The 20,287-nt window shown below is 38.3% G+C and overlaps 1 protein-coding gene and 1 pseudogene across 7 annotated transcripts in view; one reads left to right on the top strand and one right to left on the bottom strand.

The window, feature by feature from the left end:
• Positions 1-20,287, bottom strand: part of SPECC1L (sperm antigen with calponin homology and coiled-coil domains 1 like) — a 121,829-nt gene that overhangs the window by 41,968 nt on the left and 59,574 nt on the right. For all 7 annotated transcript variants that reach the window (XM_006908691.3, XM_025044475.1, XM_025044474.1 and 4 more), the window contains 3 exons: positions 19,397-19,560; positions 15,657-15,748; positions 10,523-10,613 (listed from right to left, as the gene is read on the bottom strand). In XM_006908691.3, the coding sequence (XP_006908753.1) occupies positions 10,523-10,613; positions 15,657-15,748; positions 19,397-19,560 (347 nt within the window). The remainder of the gene's footprint in view (positions 1-10,522; positions 10,614-15,656; positions 15,749-19,396; positions 19,561-20,287) is intronic.
• On the top strand, positions 12,172-12,293 carry LOC112477247 (annotated as a pseudogene).

Consider the following 20,287-nt stretch of genomic DNA (forward strand, 5'->3'; position numbering starts at 1 on the left):
ATCTCCCAAAGAACATGGCAAATAAAGTGAAAACAAAGGTTGTAAAGACAAATGAATCAAAACTAGTGTGTAGCTAGGGCATAGCCCCTGTCATGCCCTACATGGAAAGTGTTTCTGAATTGCCTTACCTCTTTCTCTTCTACACCGCACACTCCAAGCACACAACTGAAACAAAGCTCATGAAATTTACTGCTGATTCATTTGCCCAACACCTGGGTAAGTCTTTTTCTTACTGCACGTCTAAGGATTCAAGTCTATCTCAAGTTAGCAGACAACCCCTACCACAGACTAATGTCTACTTTCTGAAAATGAACAAAATGGCATGTATTTCATGATTCTGATTTAAATAACCCCAGTAGGTTATTCTTTTCAAAATTATTTGTGGTAACTTTCCACTGGCACAACACAGTCTGCTGCCATTTCATGAAATATTTTCACTGTGAGACTCAAACAAGTGCTCAGAGGCACTCGTCACAGTAAGGACACATGCCCATCTATTACTGCAAGTAAGCAGGCTGGATTCCATCTTCATATCAAACTGTCGGTTTATCCCTCTTCAGGAAATAAGATTAGTGTATTATAGCTGACTATGGTAGACAGGAGAGAGAATATTTTACAGTAATAGAGTCTACTGCCATATGTAGCTATTCTTGTCTTTAATCTATTCATTAAACAAAAATCATTTGGGTGTCCACTACTTGCCAGGCACTTAGCTTGGCGTAGAAGTCAGAGAAAGGAAGATAGGAGGCAGGAAACCTGCCCTCATGGATCTCAAAGAGTCTAAAGCAGAAGCCAAACATTTAAAAACTTATTACAAGTGAAGGATGCTAGGAAAGAACAAGTACAAGGGGCTCTGGAAACACAGAAGCAGATGTGACATGCTCTTGAAAGGAGGTTCAGAAAGGCGTCTGCAGGAAATGACATCTCAGTTAGGACTAGAAGGATAATTAATAGCTTTTATATAGGCAAAGGAGAGCTTGGAAGGAAAAGAATATTCCTAGCTGAATGTTCGGCAAATGCCAAAAGAAATCCAGGATGGTGATGTTCAGAAGGTAGGGGAAAGAGAGGAGCAGGTGAGGCTGCAAGAGGGCTGAGAGGGCCAGACCAGACAAGGGCAAACCATGCAGGAGATCCAGGCCAAGTTAAGGAGTTTGAACTTTACCCTATTGGCAATGCGGAGCCAATGAAGGTTTTATTAGCTGAGCATCTTTATGGCTACAGTGGATTGGAGGGGGTAACAGTTAAACTGTACAGAGAAGCGATAAGGATGGCTTGGACTTGGGTGGTACTGGAGAGAAGTAAACAGATTTAAGGGCTCTTCGACTGGGCAGAATAAACAGCCTTGCTGACCTACTGAGTAAGAAAATGAGACAGAAGGAGGTTCCACGTTCAAAGATAAGAAAAAGAAAGAGAATTATGAGAGGAAAAGAGATGAGAACACGTTGAAATTGAGAACCATATGAAACACCCAGGGAAGATGTGGAACAGGCAGATAAGGAGTTCAGAAGAAAAGTCAGAGTGAATATACAGTTTTGGAAATTATCGGCATACAGCTGAGGGGATGAGAATGAATTTGGTGATAAGGAGTTTATGGTAACCTTGGTCAGAGCAATTCATACACTGGTGGAGACAAAAGTAAGGTAGGAATGTGTTGAGGAGTGAATGGGAGATATGAAAAAGACAAGTTGTGCAGGGTTAAGAGAGAAGTATAGTAGCTGGAAGAGGTGAGAAGAGGGGGAGGGTTTTTTGCTTAACACAGGAAAAGTGTGAGCCTTTTAAAATGGTGATAGAAAGAAGTCAGTAGAGAAGATAAAGTTGAAGATACAGGAGAAGAGGCGAATAGCATCTATGAAAGCCCAAGGAGAAGAGATTCAGGGTTAAATAACGGGATAAATCAAGATAGTCTGTTTACTTCCAAAAGACAGGTAACAATAATATAAGCATACTTGGTCTGCTACTTAATTCTCTCTTGTTTTAGAAATCATAGAAACATCAGGTACAGGCAGTTGTCCCTTTATTGTTTCCCTGATCAAATTTATAAGAAAAACAGTGGGTTTAAAAATAGGAGCCTAAATATCCAACTTCTGTTCAGAGAGGAGTAGTTCCAAATGGATCAACGCTCCTGCCAAAAACAACTCTAAAATCTTGAAAAAAAAAAAAAAAAAAAAGAATGAAAATCAACTACTTAAAGGCACTGAAGAGAAACCAAAGGAGGCAGAAAATGAAAGGAGTCTACACTTAAAAGGAGGAAATAGCACTAGGTGACTTTCCTAGTTTTTCAGCTATAAGCATGGCCAACTAAGGCCATGTAGGGAAGCTAAAGTTTGGTAAGAAAACCCACAGCCTTACTGCCTTTGAAGAAACATAGGACATATCTCAGGACAAACATAACTGCTGGAAAGAGAGGAGGTAGGGGAAATACCAGAAAGGAAAGAGTCACAAATTCTGTATATAAACTTTGCCCAAATTTTTCACTGACCTCTGAAATCTACAAGCACTCAGATTCCAAAGAGTTGAATTAAGGACAAAATAACTGAACAGGTATTTCAACTGAATAAAAGAGGTTACAATTTGAGGTAAGCCAACCAAGTTAACTACATGCTAACAAAAACTAATTTTCTGCAGAGGAACAAAACAGAATCTAGAATCTCTACAATGTATGGGTCACCTAGCCCAGGATACAATCCAAAATTACTAGACATACAAAGAAAAAGGAAAAAGTGACCCATACTCAAAAGAATGGAAACCTACCTGAAGATTACCTGTATGTTCGAATTAGCAGAAAAGAATTTTAAAGCAGTTATTGCAAATATGCTCAATGTCATAAAAGAAAATATGTTTCCAACAAATGAGCAAATAAGAAATCTCACTGACAGAGTTACAAGAGTATGAGACAGGCTCTTCCCGAGATGCAATGCAAAGGACGGCCTAAAGCTGAAAATGGAGCAGACATTGCCAAAAATCCTCTGGAATACTAGTCCTCCCACTAAACACAAAGTATAACTAGAGCAACTGGAAGCTTGTGCACACCCAGAACATCACAGCAACAACAAAACTCAAAACCCAGCCTAGCTCCTAAGATAAACTCAAACTCTCACAATGAAAAAACCTAGCAGAAGGAAAGAGGTGCCCAAGTCAAGGCATAAAACCAATCTATTATCCTACACAGGATGTCCAGCTTTCAAGAAATAATTATCAAATATACAAAAAAAAAAAAAAAACCCAAGGAAAAAACATTCTGTCTAGCTCACTATGTCAAGACACAAAGTAATCGATAAAACTACACCCAGAAATGGCACAGGTATTGGAATTATCGGACATGGCACTTAAAATAATTATGATTAATATGTTAAAGCCTCTGATGGAAACAACAGACAACATGCTAGATCAGCTAGGATTTCCTATTTGATTTTTGCTTACAGTTTCCATCTCTCTGCTAAAATAAAATTAGGTTCTCAACTGAGGGCAATTTTGCCAATGTCTTGAGGCATTTTTGGGTTGTCACGACTGGAGAGGTGGGGGCGCTACTTGCATCCTAGATGGTGCTTACTGTCTACTGGGTAAAGGCCAGGGATGCCGCTAAATAAGCAGAGAACAGACAATGAATTTCACTGTATATAATTCTTTTTAATCAATCAGAATTGGGGAAAGGAGGATGGAATGCAGACTGGTACAGAATTAACCTAACTGTATTACAAACAGCCACACTGAGATAGTGGTGAAAAAAAAAGGAGCCAACCTAAGTAATTTTGCAAAAAAAGGTGTTTTGACTGATACCTTAAGCTAAACACAAAATGAATTATACACAAACACCAGGTAAATTTGCTTCTCAAAGAGACATGGTTTAACAATTTTGAAACTACTGTATACTAGGGTTGAACAAATAATGTATTATAGATAATGAGAGCCAGGTTTCTCACTGTCAAGAGAAAAAAACGTTACAAGTAAGGAAAGGGTAAAGGCTAGAATGTACTCTTTGCTGCTGGCTTGGAGTTAGAGGCATTAGTATAAACTCATGGTTTCTGACAGACAGACAGATATAGAAATAATAGTTTCATGTGTGTGTGCACAGGTTGGTTATACATACATAAAGTTTTCCTACCTCTACCCAGAGAGGGACTGGAGGCAGCGAAACCCAAGTAGCGGTAAGTACACCTAGCACTCAGATCTTGTTTTCTAAATACTGTTCTCTAATTAAAGTAACCAGGGCTCCTTGGAGAAGTGGTTGGTTCCAGAGCTGGTAAAGGAAAACAACAAGTCTGAATTGTCTTGTGGTACCCAAAAGTAAGAAAATGCTTTTGGGAGGCTGGAGGGGAATAGTGCATCAAAAGAGCAAGGAGTCGATGTGAAAGAGCTCCCAATGACCAAAGCTGGAATAACTCAAGCAACAAAATAACAATAGTAATAAATTATTACCCAAAGCATAAAATAAATACCTCTGAGTCTATAATAATACAAATAAATGCTATAACAATAAGTATAGTAACATCATTCCTTTAAAAAATGAGGAAACAGAAAATTACCATTAGAACACCACAGTAATCACTGCTGCAGAAAAAATGCACAAACAGATGCTAAAACCAGTGAAAGTTTGAACAGGAATAGACTATTAATTACTGGCAGACAAGAACTTTAACCAAGTGATCGATGTCAACATCACCAAGAAGATGTATTAACATCATGCATCCCATGACATGATACACTTAGAGAAGCACATCACCTCTGTGATATCCTTCCCAATATATAACCTCAACCTAATCAGAAGAAAATATCAGACAAACCCATACTGAGAGAATTTCTAAAAAATAACTGGCCAAAATTCTTCAAAAGTGTCAAGGTCACAAAAGACAGAGAAAGACTGATCAACTATTGCAGACTGGTAGAGACTTAAGGAGATAAGATAAGCAAATGCAAAGTTCATTTTCTATCCCTGGACTTGATCCTGGGATAGAAAATGAACATCAGTGAAAAAACTAGTGAAATCCAGATAAAGTCTGGAGGCTAGGTTAATAACATTTCAATTATATTGGTTTTTTACTTTCGATAATTGTTCTATGGTTATATAGGATGTTCACATAAGGAAACCTGGGTGAAATGTATAAGACAACTGTTTGCAACTCTCCTGTAAGTCTAAACTTATCTCAAGAGTTTAAAAGCTCTTTTGTTAAGAGAGAACACTCTAAATAAATATTGCAATGCCTGCTCAAGTGTACTGACTGCAACTTACCTTAAAAAACATTAAAAAAAAAAAAGATGGACTGAGGAAGGATCGAGGGATGGATAAATGTGTGATAAAGAGAATATAGGAAAATGCTGAAGAATTTAGGTAGTGAAATGTGGATATTCACTATACAATTTCTTTCAACTTTTCTGTATGCATGAAATTTTTCATAATAATATGTTGGAAAAAAATAGGAGCCTAGATATTTTGGTTTATCAAGACAAATACCAAGAACCACAGAAAAGAGAAGGAAAATGGGCGTGGGGGTGCTTTAGACGTGAATAAATATCCATTAGACTATAATAAGGGAAGGCAGGATTTCTGTCTGAATTTCTCCTGGGAATTTCCCCACTAGAGCTAGATCTAGGGCTGAGCCAAAATCTGATTTTGATTTACCCTATGGAGAATGGAAATTGCTATGAAATTTTTCTAACAAAAGGTTCTTTTTCTTTTATTTTAACTTAAGAGTAAAGAGATAAATTTTAACAAAGGTTCAGCTTTCTATTTCTAGGAAAGTCTCCCGACTTTGTGTCACATTTATGTACCTTACTGAAATACTAAATTTTTAAAAAAGTTTGTATCTCCAAACCTCAAGTGATACAATTTAGATAACAGCACGATTTTTTTGTTTTAATAGAAGATGACTACATTTGGACTAATCGTCTTTCTGAGATACTTATATAACTGAGGTGGTGACAAAGACATGACACTTACAAGGTCATGCTGCTCCAGGGCAACCCTAGACTCTCTGACCATCTGAACTATCTGCTGAGGTCTTCGCTTAACACTCTGAACCTTTTAAGATCACTGCAAATGCAAACACCTTTTCAAACACCTATATTCATGTACCTAGTAGCTGATCTATCCTTTCCTTTTTAGGCTACAAACATTAATTCACATTCTGTCTACAAAGACTCACCGAAATGGCACCAGTCATGACCCTAGCCATTTAACTCAACTGCTGGCAATACGAACAAAAGAGCATTTGATTAGTCCATTTATAATAAGATTTCTCTGGTCTGAAACATTCTTCTGCAACTAACATACAAGCATGATGCTAAAACAGAACCAAAAAAACACACCCATTATAAAATACTTAACTGGAAAAAAAAAACAACAAATTCTCTGATTTAAATGTAGTAGGACAAAAGGCAGCACCTTTTTAAATTTCAGTAATGAATCCACTAAAACTTTCAAAATGAAAATTATAGGCTATTTTAAAACTTATGCCAAGGTAAAAGAGACAACCAAGGAAGAAAAGCAGTTCGAGACAGAGTTTAGCGTTCGGAAATCCTATTCTCTTATCACGGTTTGGATAACCACAGTGGCTTTTTATGACCAAGAATCATTTGGTTGTTCTTAGTTTTGTAAGTGTTTTCTTTCTCTAGTGACTGTAAGATAAGATCATGCTATCAACAAATCTCAGATAAAAATTCATCTAAGTGTGTTTCCCTCTGTCGCCTGTATTTGCACTGTTTCCACTAAGCCCCATTAAGGCATTATAACAAACTGGAGTGGAGAATTAGACCGGCATTAACACAGACTGACCACACACACCCCATACCCAATGGTATTATCATTTGATACATTTCCAGATAATAAAAAGAGGAGAGCCAGGAAAAGGTTTGATTCATCAGAGCCCCAGAGACACTTACCACATCTATCTTCAATAACCTTGGCCCACAGACCTTCCGTACCTCCTTCCCCACCCACAAAACCAAGGCAATAGGAAAAATGAAAAACAGTAATCTTTGCCTAATTTCCCAAATTTGTCCTTTCCTAAGAATCACTTGGGGTGCTTGTGAAAATTAAGTATCTAAAACTCCCTTGTCAAGAGACTCCATGTCAAGAGATCTGAGGTGAGGCCCAGGGTTCCATATTTTACCAAGTGACTCAAGTAAGTTTTCAACAGGTAAGTTCAAGAAACACCGCTGTTGCTAGCTTCCCCTGGTAAACCTTGCCCTGCTGTGGGCCAATCAAGATGAGTTTGGAGATAGCAAGCAAAAAGGGAGAAAGTCCCAAGAGTCAGCTTTGGCCTGGCTTTGGGAGGTTTGGAAAGACTCTGAATTATTTCTCAATGGAGCACTCCTGCCCTTCTCTGGGACCAAATAGAGCTCGGGGACTCAGTATTCTGTGGTGTCTCAGGATCATCTCAGTGCTCTCCAGATAGGGGTCTATGTCACAGGCCCAGGGTTATACACATTCTCAAAGGCTGCAGCATCTTGGCTCTTGGCTCTGACTATACCTGGCTGTGACTGCAGGTCAAAAGCATAGACAGAGGAATGAGAGTGGTCCTGAACCTCTGGCTTCCATCTTTGTTCTCACTACATGCAGCTCTTTTAAGATGCCCAAAATATAAGGTGTACTTATGCTTTCTCAAAGCCACTTGGTTGGAAAACCCTGCAGACCTCGGTTGCCTTGCAATGAATTAAAATCTTTTATTCATGGGCAATTAAGGGCCATCATTCTTAGTCACTTGCGATACTATGAAAAAGTTCATACATAACAGTAATAAAATTTACTATGGACTAAATAAAATTTGTGCTAAGCATTTTGCATGCTTTAACTCTTTTTCACTCACTTATCTCACAATTTTTTATCAAGAACCCTATACTACTACAGGTGCTCAGGATACATCAGTGAACAAAACAGACACAAATCCCTGACCTCATGCACCTCAAGATCTAAAGTATTGGGAGAAAACCAATAAAAGTTATAGATAAGTAAACTATATAGTATGTCAGAAGGGACAACTGCTTAAGTTAAAAGAGACATATCAGGGAAAAAGGTGTGTGGAGGAGAGAGTAGTTTAAAACTACAAATATGGTGCTCAGGACCTCACCAAGCTAAAATCTGAGTGAAGCCTTGAAGGAGTGAACCTTCCTCCTAAACAAGTGTTCCAGCAGAGGAAGAGCCTGTCCCTAAGAGTACAAGGCTGCCAAGCCAGAAGTGGGCCTGAGTGCACAGAACAGCAAGGAAGCCCATGTGGCTGGGCAAAGTGACCAAGAGAGAAAGGTGATGAGGCTAGAGAGACAACTGAGGCCAGGCTGGGAGGGTCTGGAGGCCGCTAAGAGAACTCTAGCCTTTCTTCTGAAAGAAACAGGAGCCAGTGGAGGGTTTTGAGTACAGTAACATGTTCCAGTTTATATTTTTCAAGATTGCGCTAGCTGTAAGATGAAAAATAGACTGAGAAGGCAGTTGGGAATTTTTGCCAGAATCCAGGTGAGAGATGGTGGTGGCTTTGACCAAGGAAGTGGTAGCAAAGGAAAGAGCGATGCTCCTATTCTGGATGTAGAACCAGGAAGTAGAACCAGTGGGGTCTCCTCAAGAACTAAACAAGTCTCAGATATGGGGTCTGAGATAAAGAAGGGAGTTATGGATGACTCCAAAGTTTCTGGAGGATGAAAATGCCACTAACTTGAGGTAGAGAAGACAAGACTGATTACAGGCTGAACAAGTTTGGGAAATGTGGGAATCTTGTCCTGGACGACCTCAGTCTCAGAGTATTCAACATCAAAATGACGATGTCAAATAAGCAATTGGATATGTGACTGTAGAGTACAGAGGAGAGTGATAGCGTGGAAATACAAACTTGACAGTCCTCAGAAAAAAAACAGTAGTTAAAGCCGTGAGATAAGATACAATAACAGAGTGAGTACAGACAGAGAAGACAAGTAAAGAAGACAGCCTTAGGGCCTTAGCTCTGGGGCACACCACCATTTACTGGTCAGGGAGAAGGAACAAGCACAGGAGACAGAGCAGTGGCCAAGAAGGAAGGAAAAGATGCAAGTGGCATCATGAAACCAAAAAAGAACATTGTGGAAGAGGGAGTGCTCAACAGGGCCAAAAGCTGCTGACAATACACATCAGATTAGGGATGACTGCTAACTGGGTTAGCGACATATCATCACTGGCAACCTCAATGAAAGCAGCTTGATGCAATGATAAAGGTCAAAGTCCAGCTGCAGGGTTTACAAGAGCTTGGGAAGAGAGAGATTTAAGAATCCCATGAGCTAGGTATTTGTGATTAGTCCCAATTTACAGACAAGCAAACAGCAACTAAGACATCAACAGCCAGGACATGTGAGGCTGACAATCTAAGCACCACACACAACATAACTCTTAACAAATCCATCTAGGAGATGAGGGAGGGATAAGGTCAAGGTATAAAGAGAGACACTTTAATCCTTCCACTATTTGTTCTCATAGCAAGAGGACCTTCTAAGGAGAGAAAAGATTTCAGGTTATGACTGATGAACTACAAAGGAGAAAAGACTTTGTGCAAGTAAAGCAGCAGTAACACCACCTTCCTCTGACCCTACACGTGTGTACCACCAGCTTATCTGACACTCAAGACTGGTAGATACAGGGCCAGTTTCACTGCCAAACTGAACTCTTCCTGCACTGGTGGTACCTGGAGCCCGTGGAGCCAGTCTTCTAGATTCTTTAATGGAATAATTCTCACAAGTCTGCATATTTCTTCCCCACACTTGTCAAAACCTTGTAGCCTTACCCACAGAGCCTAACACCTAATTTCTACAACTGACAGAATGCACAAGGGAACAACAATGCATGGGGGTAACTGGCCTGTATCAGTTAAGGGGAACCTCAGGCTCCCGAGTGACATGCACACCTGCTTAGCATCTCCACACCTATCCCAAATGAAGTATAGCCTTTCACAGTACCATGTCAATGCCACAAACCATTTTCCAATGCACTTCAGCACCACACATAAAAAGGCAGCATGGGTAAGAGGAGACCTGAACTCAAAAGGAAGGAGATTTGAGTTTTGGCGCTGGCTCTACCATAAAGAGCTATGGGAAAATGGGCAAGGACCTTCACAAGTGTAGAGTCTCAGTTTCTTCTTATAAACAACAATACAGAGCACAGAGATTTAAAAAATGGGTTTTGTCAGGTTGCCCAGGTCTACTGTCCATTAACTGTTGATCTGCGTTAAAATATTTAACTTTCTGATGCCTCATATTTAGTTCCTATAAAATGGAAATAACAATCCCTACCCCATGAAGAACTATGAAACACAGTGCTTAGCAATGGTGTGTGTACTCTCTATTACCTATCATGATGCTATGAGAAAGATGTCTTCTAAGATGCATTTATTAATAACTACTCTCTCTGTTTGTAATTAATACATATTATTAGTAAACTTCCAATAAAGATGTATACCAGACTGGCTTAAATAATGTTAAGAACAAAGAAAATTATTTAGTTAGCAAAAAAAAAAAAAAGTAAAAATAAAAGAATTAATAACGAAAGTGAAATATTGCAATATATGAAATGTACCTTGAACAGGAATTTCCCCATAGTTCGGTCTCTTATCTGACAGGGTTGTCAGTGGTTTGGATGCAGAGATTGGTCCACTTATGGAATGTCTCTGAAATTATAAGATAAATAGTGTCAAAATCATGTTATATCTAGAGCTGGCATTCACAAAGAAAGTTGCAGAGAGTAAATATTTAATTATAAATTATAATTCCTTCTGTACTATTATATGAAGGTTGAAAATCTCCCCCCGCCTCATATGACCAATACACTGTAATTTTAAAAATCAATACAGAAAAATCCCATGTGCCCTTTACTCAGCTTTCAAAGATAACATCTTATAAATCTACAGTATAATATCACAACCAGGATACTGACACTGATATAGTCAAGATACAGAATGTTTCCATCACCACAAGAAACCCTCCTATGGCCTTTTTACAGTTATACCTTCTCTCCCTCTCTCTGACTTCATATCACTGATTCCTGAAAACCCCTGGTTCTCTGAGTATGATCTCATTTTGTTTAAAGAAAATTCTTAATATCACATACCAATTAGCAAATGCTCTCACTGTACTTTTATTGGCCATTCAATTCATGCCCTGGTTCCAAATAGATCTCAATTCTGTCACCTCCTCCTGTCTAACTCTCCTACAACTGCCCCAGTATGACCTGTCATCTTAACTTAGCACTACTACAAAGGCTTTGTCACTGGCTTCCTCAATCCAGTCTTATATGTACATCCCTCTGCATGCAGCCAGAAGTATGTACCCAATACTTAAAACCTTTCAGTTCTTTAACTTCATCTCCTGCCTCCTCTACATATTGCTCAAATACCACCAAATTGCTTATTTCCACACAGACCATGCTGTTTATGACGTCTGTGCTTTTACTCAGGCTTATTTCCTCAGCTTTTCCCTAGCCCTTTTTTAACTAGCTAATTCTAACTACAGCAATGTGAGAGAAGTGCAGCTTCTCCACATCCTTACCAACACTTGATACTGTCTTTCAACTTTAGTCATTCTACAGGGTATGTAATGAAATTTCACTGTGGATTTAATTTGCATTTCCCCAATGATCAATGATGTTGAGTATTTTTTCATGTGTTTCTTGGCCATTTGTATATTTTCTACTGAGAATGAACTTTCCAAATTTTTTATTATTTACTAGGTTGTCTACAATGAAGAAGATAAACAAGTCTTCTTCGAATACAAGTCTTTTGACAGATAACTTGTCTTTTCATTTTCTTAATGTCTTTCAGATAAGTTTTAAATTTGGATGCCTAATGCAGCAATTTTTTATGATTCATTCTTTTTTGTGTCCTAAATAAGAAATCTTTGCCTTTTTGAAGGTTACTGAAGATTTTCTAATGTTCTCATCTATAAGTTCTGCAGTTTTAGCTCTTACACTTAGGTCTACAATTTTGATTTTTATAAATGCCATGAGGTAAGGGCTGCATTTTTTTTTAAAACATGGATAGCCAGTTGATCCATAATCCTTTGGTGAAAAGGCTACCTTTCTCCCATTGAGTTAACTTGGTACCTTTGTTGAAAACTAACTGATCTATTTCTGGATTTCCATCTATTCTACTGATCTAATGTCTACATTTAAATTCACGTTAATATCATACTGTCTTGATTACTCTAAGTGCTAAAATCAGGTAGTAGTATTTCTACGGCCAAGCTACGCTGAATAAGCTCAATCCCGTCTGATCTCGAAAGCTAATAAGCAGGGTGGGGCCTGGTTAGTACTTGGATGGGAGACCACCTAGGAAGACCAGGTGCTGTAGGCATAAAAAGTGAAGAAATAAAGGATTGTAAGCTGACAAGGTCCTTGCAATCTGAGGTCAACCAAGGGTTGCCTCACCTAAAAAATTTAATTAATTAATTAATCAATTAATTAAAATAAAATAAAATCAGGTAGTATGAGTCCTCCAAATGTTTCTTTTTCTCCCCCAGATGCTACAGATATTCAAGGTCCCCTGAATTTCTATATGAATTCAAAATTATATTATCAATTTCTACAAAATAGCATGCTAAGACTATAGCTGTGATTGTGCTGAATTTACAGATTAATGTGAGGGAAAACTGTAAAATATTAACAATATTAAGTCTTCTAATCCATGAATATGATGTATCTTTCTATTTATTACCTCTTTAATTTCTCTCAGCAATATTTTATAGTTTTCACTGAACAAGTCTTATACATATTTCATTAAATTTATTGCTACATATTTCAATTTCCAATCGTTTCACTGGAGTGACTAGATCTAAGACATACCAACAGAAGTACTCAAGATAGAAGCTAATCTTTTCATAACATTATCCTGTGACATCCCATCATTTCTGCAATATTCTATGCATCAGAAGCATGTCATGAAGTCTAACCAACACTCTGGAGGAGCAGATTACTCAGGGCATGACTAACAGGGGGTGCGGATCATGAGGACGCATTTCACAGGCTGCTCAATTACTTATGGATCTCTTTGGTCCTTATGAGGTTTATTTTTAAAATCATTTAGGGCAGGTCTAGAATAGTGTTTATACCAGGGCTACTTAGTTCCACTTTACGGTGTGGCCCATGAGGGTCTCTAATGAATGCTCCAAGTATTCGAAGAGGTTTTTCTACAGTGGCTGGTGGGAATTTGAATGATTACTTGCCCTATGTGAACTATGGGAAGCATCTGTCTGACAGCAACTTGTTCTTTCCTGGAGAACTGTCTTTGCCCAGCTTGTAGGAGTCACTCTACACATGTGCAGACTGACATTCAAGTGAAGACTCAAAAGGATATCTCTCTGCATAGTTCTACACCCACTTTTCTGCATTGATCCCTACTCCCAGGTACTCTGACCACAAGTTCTAACACTCTCTTTCTCCCTGAACACTAATCTGTGTTTCCTCAGATCCAACTGGTTTCCCCTTCCCTGCTCCACATGAGCTCATCCTCCCTGCACCACCATTTAGAAACTGCCAACAGGATAGTGGGGGCCATAGTAGGATTTAACTTATTCCTTAACATTTATTTATGGATCACAGTCTTGTACTACCTGTTGTACAAGGTCTGAATATAACTGCTTCCTATGTTTTGTCCAGCTTTCTAGCTGCTTGAGATGGCAGAACAATCTAGCCCATTACTCCCTCAGAGCCAGAGGTGGAATTCTTACCCAGGGAGTTACCCTTACCCAGTCTTGGGCCCTATTCCCCAGAGATTCTCATTCACTGGGATGAGTCCTGGGAATTTAAATGTTTAAAATGTCTCCACGTTATTTTTATGCACCCTTAGGTTTGAGAAGCACTGTGTTAACTAACCAAGTACTGAAAAACTACTGAACATGGCCTGTAACTGTTACTTTTCTTCAAGTTAGAGAAATGAGCTTTTTTGCCTCTTATCTCTACAATGACTTATAAAGTGCCTTGTATATTAAACTTAAACACTCAGTTTCTTATATTTTGCACTGTTACTTTGCTTCTATGTATATCTTTAGGTTGTTAGAAAGTTCAATCAACAGATCACATAAAAAGCCCATTACAGGTGAAATATGGAATTCCCCTTCCTTTCCTTTTAAATTAAGACTATAATGTTTTCTACATAAATATAAATGCAAAGCCACTCACTCGCAACATTATAAACGCAGAGGGAGCACACTTTAACCCTAAATTTTACAAGGGAAAAAGTTCACTCACAAAATACATGATCAGTAGTTAAACAAGCACGAAAGCCTCCACTGAAAGAAAATGCTCTCAAACATGATTTTTTTGGGAAAGGGTGCAGCCAAGGCTACCCTATATCACAGGGTAATAGGTTTTAAGCCATTTTTCCTCAGCTACTCTCACCTATGTGGAAAAACTTCCCCTTAGCCATTCTTTCCAAATGTGGCTTACTAGCAAGGGCATAATGAGAGGGCCTTTTGTTACTATAGAGTAACAACCATCTGCCCTGCTTCTCTGGTCTGCATTTCCAGAGTGGCAAGGAAGAGCACCTTCCAGAACTTGTTTAAAATGGATCAGCAATACCCCTGTACTAGACTGCTACAAAATGGCCCACACTGAATCATACTGCTCTAAATTCATGTCCTGTGCAGAGCCTATCACTCTGAATCTGAGCTGGCCTTAGGACTTGCTTAGACTAAAAGAATGAGATAGAAGTGACACAGTCCAAATTCTAAACCTCAGTCTTCACAAGATTTTGCTAACTTCCATTTCCACTCTCTGGGAGCTTTAGACATCATGCCGTGAGGAGCCTGAAAGACCATGTGGAGAGAGCAGCCCAGCCGGCCCAGCCCCAGGCCACCCTCTGGTTAAGTGCAGCTGCTGCAATGAGCCCAGGCAAAGCCAGTGAAGAACTTCCTAGTCGACCCGGAGAAATGTAAAAAATAATAAAACTGCTGTTTTAAGCCACTGTTTTGAAGTGATCTGCTATGTAGCAAAAGCTGAGACATGCCAACTACATATTCTAGAGAGGTATCTTAGTGTAGTGGTTAAAAGCGTGGTCTCTGAAGCGTCTCTAACCAGGTTCAAATCTCAGCTCTACCACTTCTTAACTGTACAACTCTCAGCAAGTTACCTACCCTTTTAGGGCTCAATTTCCACAAGTGAAAACCAGGGATAAGAATAGTACCTAATACCTAATACCCAATAGAGTTGTGAGGATTAAATGAGTTAACATTATAAAGCAACTGCAACAGTATAGAACAGGGGTCCCAACCAGGCCACACGGCAGGAGGTTAGTGAGCAAAACCTCATCTGTACTTGTGGCCACCCTCCAGCGCTAGCAACACCGCCTCAGCTCCACCTCAGATCATCCATTAAGCATTAGATTCTCATAGGAGCACCGGTCCCTCATGCCAAAAAGGTTGGGGACCGCTGGTGTAGAACACATAGTAAGTGTTCAATAGTTGTTAGCTATCCCTATTATTAGAGATTTTCAGAAGAATAACACAACTGACATTTAGATAATTTATCTCAATTAAGGATAGTCACAGTATTTTAGGAAAAAAATCCCAACTATATCCCTCACACAGTAGTCATTTGCCCCCTTGACATAAGTGTAAATGACTTTTGAGAGGATTATCTTTTACACATAAGTGTAAATGACTTTTGAGAGGATTATCTTTATGCTGAGGTGCCCAGAGCCTCCGAGGTCACAGGCACTTACCTGCATAGGGGAGACAGCTGCTGCAGGAGGAGTTTTCATAGGACTTGGACTCAAAGGTGTTCGAGAAATTGCAGCTGCAGTAGGGTTTGGTACTAGAAAAACAACAAACAAACAAGTACACAATACATCACGATACAGTGAAAGCTTTCATGCCCTTAAGGGTTCACCAGATTAACCAACACTCTTAGCTCCTCTGGAAACTGTTAAGACCGGTGCCTAACCTCACTGAATACTCAAAGCCATGCTTGCCCAGCAGCTGGTGCTTCTCCTATCACCAGGCAGACTGTTTGTTCCCTAGTGTAGTTGTGTTTATTTCCAACCCTAGTTATACCAGTCATTTCATTTTTGCTAAATCAGTTAACCTAAGGTTAAAGTGCTCCATAAAGCAATGAAATCCAAGTACAAAAAAATCCAAAAAAAGAGTATTTCTGTTAACAACATCAGGTGAGAAGCCTGGTACGTAGTGGATGTTCACTAACTGTATTAAACAAAGGAAAACTGGGCTCCCGCTCATCTTTGCTCACCTCCCTTTATGGAGGTCATCACTTCACTTCACATGTATTTTCCCGTTTGCATTTAATGCAAGGATGTGTAATTATTTGCTCACATGTCAATCTCACTTTCTAGACTGAACTGTTCAAAAGTAGGATCCATTATTATTCACTTCTAGATACTTAGGCTTAGCACAGATTCTGGTAGAGGTTGCGTAAAAATGGTTATTCACTTGAAGCTAAATTAAAATCAAAACAGGACACAAAAAAGGAAAGCAGGCACATTATATAGGGCAAAATGAAGATCACAGTAGACCTTTTTATATAGCCAAGTACTTATATTTAGAACTTATTTTTAGATATATTTTTTAGATAAAATTCACATAATATATAGTTAACCATTTTTAAATGTACAGTTCCATGGCATTTAGGGCATACACAATATGGAGCAACTATCACTACTTCTATCTAGTTACAAAACATTTCATCACACCAAAAGGATCGTTAGTACCTGTTAAGCAGTCACGCCCACCGACCTCTTTCACCAGCCCCTAGCGCCCATCTAACCGCTCTCTGTCCTATGGATTTACCTAGTCTGCATAGTTCATATAAATGGAATCTTATAGCATGTGGCCTTTTGTGTCTAGCTTCTTTCACTTAGCATGTTTTCAAGGTTTATCCTCATGGCAGTATACAGCAGTATTTCATTCCTTCTTATGACTGAATAATATTCCATCGTATGGCCATATCACATTCTGTTTAACCATTCAGCTGATGGACATTCCAGTTGTTTCTACCTTTGGCTACTGTGAATAGTGCTGCTATGAACATTTATGTACAAGTATTTGAATACTTATGTTCACTTCTTTTATGTATATAACTAGGAATGGAAGTTCTAAGTCATTTAGGTGTATTTCATTATAAAATATTGTTTTTTAAAAAAGATCAGCATAGAAGTGGATTATCTTTTATCTTTTTGCATTTAAACCAGTTTTACTAATACTTTGAATAACTACACGATTTTAGTGTACACATTTCATTATTATTTCATTTTAGGAGTATATATATTTTTTAAAGTCTTCTTTCATCTTATATTACACAGAAGTAGAAACTAACAGTAGTTCTGAGTGCATCTTTTTTGCACTTGCAATGAAAATATCTATGTACTTTAGGACCCTGTAAACCTTGGGAAAGATTTTGCAGTTTCTGCTCAGGTCAATGGGAACGCATTACAGGTTTTGAGCAGAGAAGTACTTTTTCTGGTCAATAACATGCTATTGTAATTTTAAAACATTTCTTTACAATCTAACAAAGGCAGTTGTCCTAATTATAGCTAATTACGGCAGGAACGTTCACAACAGCCAAGATACGGAAGCAACCTAAGCGTCCATCAACAGATGACTGGATAAAGAAGTTATGGTACATATACACAATGGAATATTACTCAGCTATTAAAAAAAATGAAATCTTACCATTTGCAATGACATGGATGGACCTAGAGGGTATTATGCTGAGTGAAATAAGTCAGACAGTGAAAGATAAATACCATATGATTTTACTTATATGCAGAATCTAAGAAACAAAACAAACAAACTAAAAGAAAACAGACTCACAGATACAGAAAACAAACTGGCAAACTGCCATACTAGAGTAGAGTTAAGGGAAATTAAAAAAGAAAGAATAAAAAAGAGCTTACATTCTAATTCAAGAAAAGGCAAAATATAACTATTGAGCTAATCCATGAATATATATTCACCATTAATTGTGTGTCTGGCATTGTGCTAAGCACAATAAAGGATGAAGAAATTTAAAAAAAGAAAGAAAATATGTACTTTAAAAAGCAAAATGAGATTACACTATGTAATATTGGTCTGCAATTTGCTATAAAGGACTGTAAACTTATTCTAACTTTGAGATTTACCTCATCATTATTAAAAGATGCACAGTATTCTATATACTGTATTAATGTATTAACTCTTTTAATGGGCATTTAAGCGATTTCCAGATTTTCCAATTTTTCAAACACTATACTGAAAACTCTGTACATATATCTATCGTTATACACTTGTGCCAGTATCATGTATAAGAACTTCGAGGTCTGTGAATATGGCATTTTAAATTGGAAGATACTGCCTAACTGTACTCCAAAATGTCTGTACTTGCCAACAGTATGTATAAGTATACAATTGACTTTTGCTCTGATTTTTAGTCAAAGAAACTCTACTCTTAGAGTGAATTAGAATAAAGCCTATCACGAAGTTTGAAGAATTTCTACATGAAAATTTAAGCTGTAGGACACATTACAATTAGTCGTTTTAAAAAACTACATCCCTTTCCTTTTCGCAGAGTTGAGGTTAGAAAGACAAAAAGGAGACAGACATTTGAAGGTGGGGAGGGCGTGCTTCCAGGCTCTCTTCCAGGTCTGGCTTGTTTCAGGACCTGAAGTGCAGTGCAGCTGGAATGTACAGGGCAGATGAAGAGTGGTTCAACTGAGGTAAGAGGAAGACAGGGTCCGACATGTAGGCATCTGAGGATGTGAAGTTCATTCTAACTATAATAAAGCAATTACAGGATTTTAAGCAAGAAAAGATCTTTCTACCATGAAATAAAATCAGGAGACTAATTAGGAGGTTACTGAAATTAATAGCTGATGTGGCTTGCACTAGTAGTTGTTTGTGCCACTAGAGATGGACAGTAGACAGAGCAAAGGTGTGCAGGTTGGAGGCTGGATCAAGAGGTCTTGCTAATGGATGAGATGTGGAGGTAAGGAAAAAGGATTTAAAGAAGAAAGAAGAGTCCTAGATTTCAGGCTTAAAAACTGGGTAGAATGGTGCTACCATTTACAGAGAGGAAAGACTGAAGTTGAGGAACAAAATTAGATTTTGGACATAATGAGATGTCCAGGAGAAACCTGAATGTCAATGTAAGTAGGCATTTGAATATATAGGTCTGAAAAAGTTCAGAGAAAGAGAAAAGGCTGAAGTCATACAGCGGGAAGTTCTTAGGCTGAAAAGGTACTCAAAGTCATATGCATATGTGAAAATATATCTCTGCATGGGGTAAGGCACAAGTCTGAGATCAAGATTGTTAAAATTCACCATAAGATTCACCATATAGTTAGACTAACTCATTAATACCACAAGAAATTCGATGAGACTCAGTAAGACAACAAAGAACATTAAACTAGACCAGAAAACATAAGGTAAGTAAACATGACTGCCTGCTCTTGGCAAATGTATAAGAAATTACCTTGAGATGCACTGTCAAAGGACTTGATGAGGGTTTTTACTGTAGGGGTTGGTTCAGAGGAAGTGGAGGACCTTCTACTCAGTCCCATCCCTTGCCTTAAGGCTGCCAAATCTCTCTCAACAGCATTCATGTAATTATACACCCGGCCTCGCTCCTCCTCTTGCCTGAAAACAATATGGAAATCAGGGCATTTTTTTACATATATATATATACTAGATAATATACATTTTCCCCTCCCAACTGAATAGTGATAAAAAGTATCAGTTTAAAACAAAAAATAGTATCGGTTGAGATAAGTAAATTACCTGGTCTAATCTCATTTGCTTGGTAAATTCCAGGAAATAATATTAAAATTTTTATATCAGGTTATCCTAAGTAAGTTAAGTAACCAACAGTTTCCATTTTCATCTGAGTAAGTGTAAGGTGAGGACATCAGTAGTCAATTAGCAGTAAAATGGGAGGCAGACTGGCCAAGATCCTGACTCAGAACTGGGGATCTTGAGGTTCTGGGCTGCTAAGAATGCCTGGCCCCGTCTCAGGAGAGTCTAGGAATTCACTAGTACATCTGCATAATCTATACTGGCTCTATCTAATATGCCATGCATAGACATGGAAATATAAATAAATGAAATCAAAGCCCATACTTTAAAAAGAAAAAGAAAAAAAGTGCTGTAGTCTCTAAATAGAATTTCTACAAAGAAAAAGATTGGGCTCACATTAGTAACATGAGTCTCCTAGATGCTGAGTGTGATGGACCATGAGTCATCTAAAAAAATCAATTCCACTTCATTTCTGGCCAGCTCAATTCACTGAGCTAACGCAGAAGTTTTCATCCGGAATGAGATTTCAGTTGCAGAGTTTGTACATATCATATAACTATCAAGTAAGTTT

The sequence above is a fragment of the Pteropus alecto genome, unplaced genomic scaffold (genome assembly GCF_000325575.1).
Source record: "Pteropus alecto unplaced genomic scaffold, ASM32557v1 scaffold113, whole genome shotgun sequence".
NCBI lineage: Eukaryota > Metazoa > Chordata > Mammalia > Chiroptera > Pteropodidae > Pteropus > Pteropus alecto.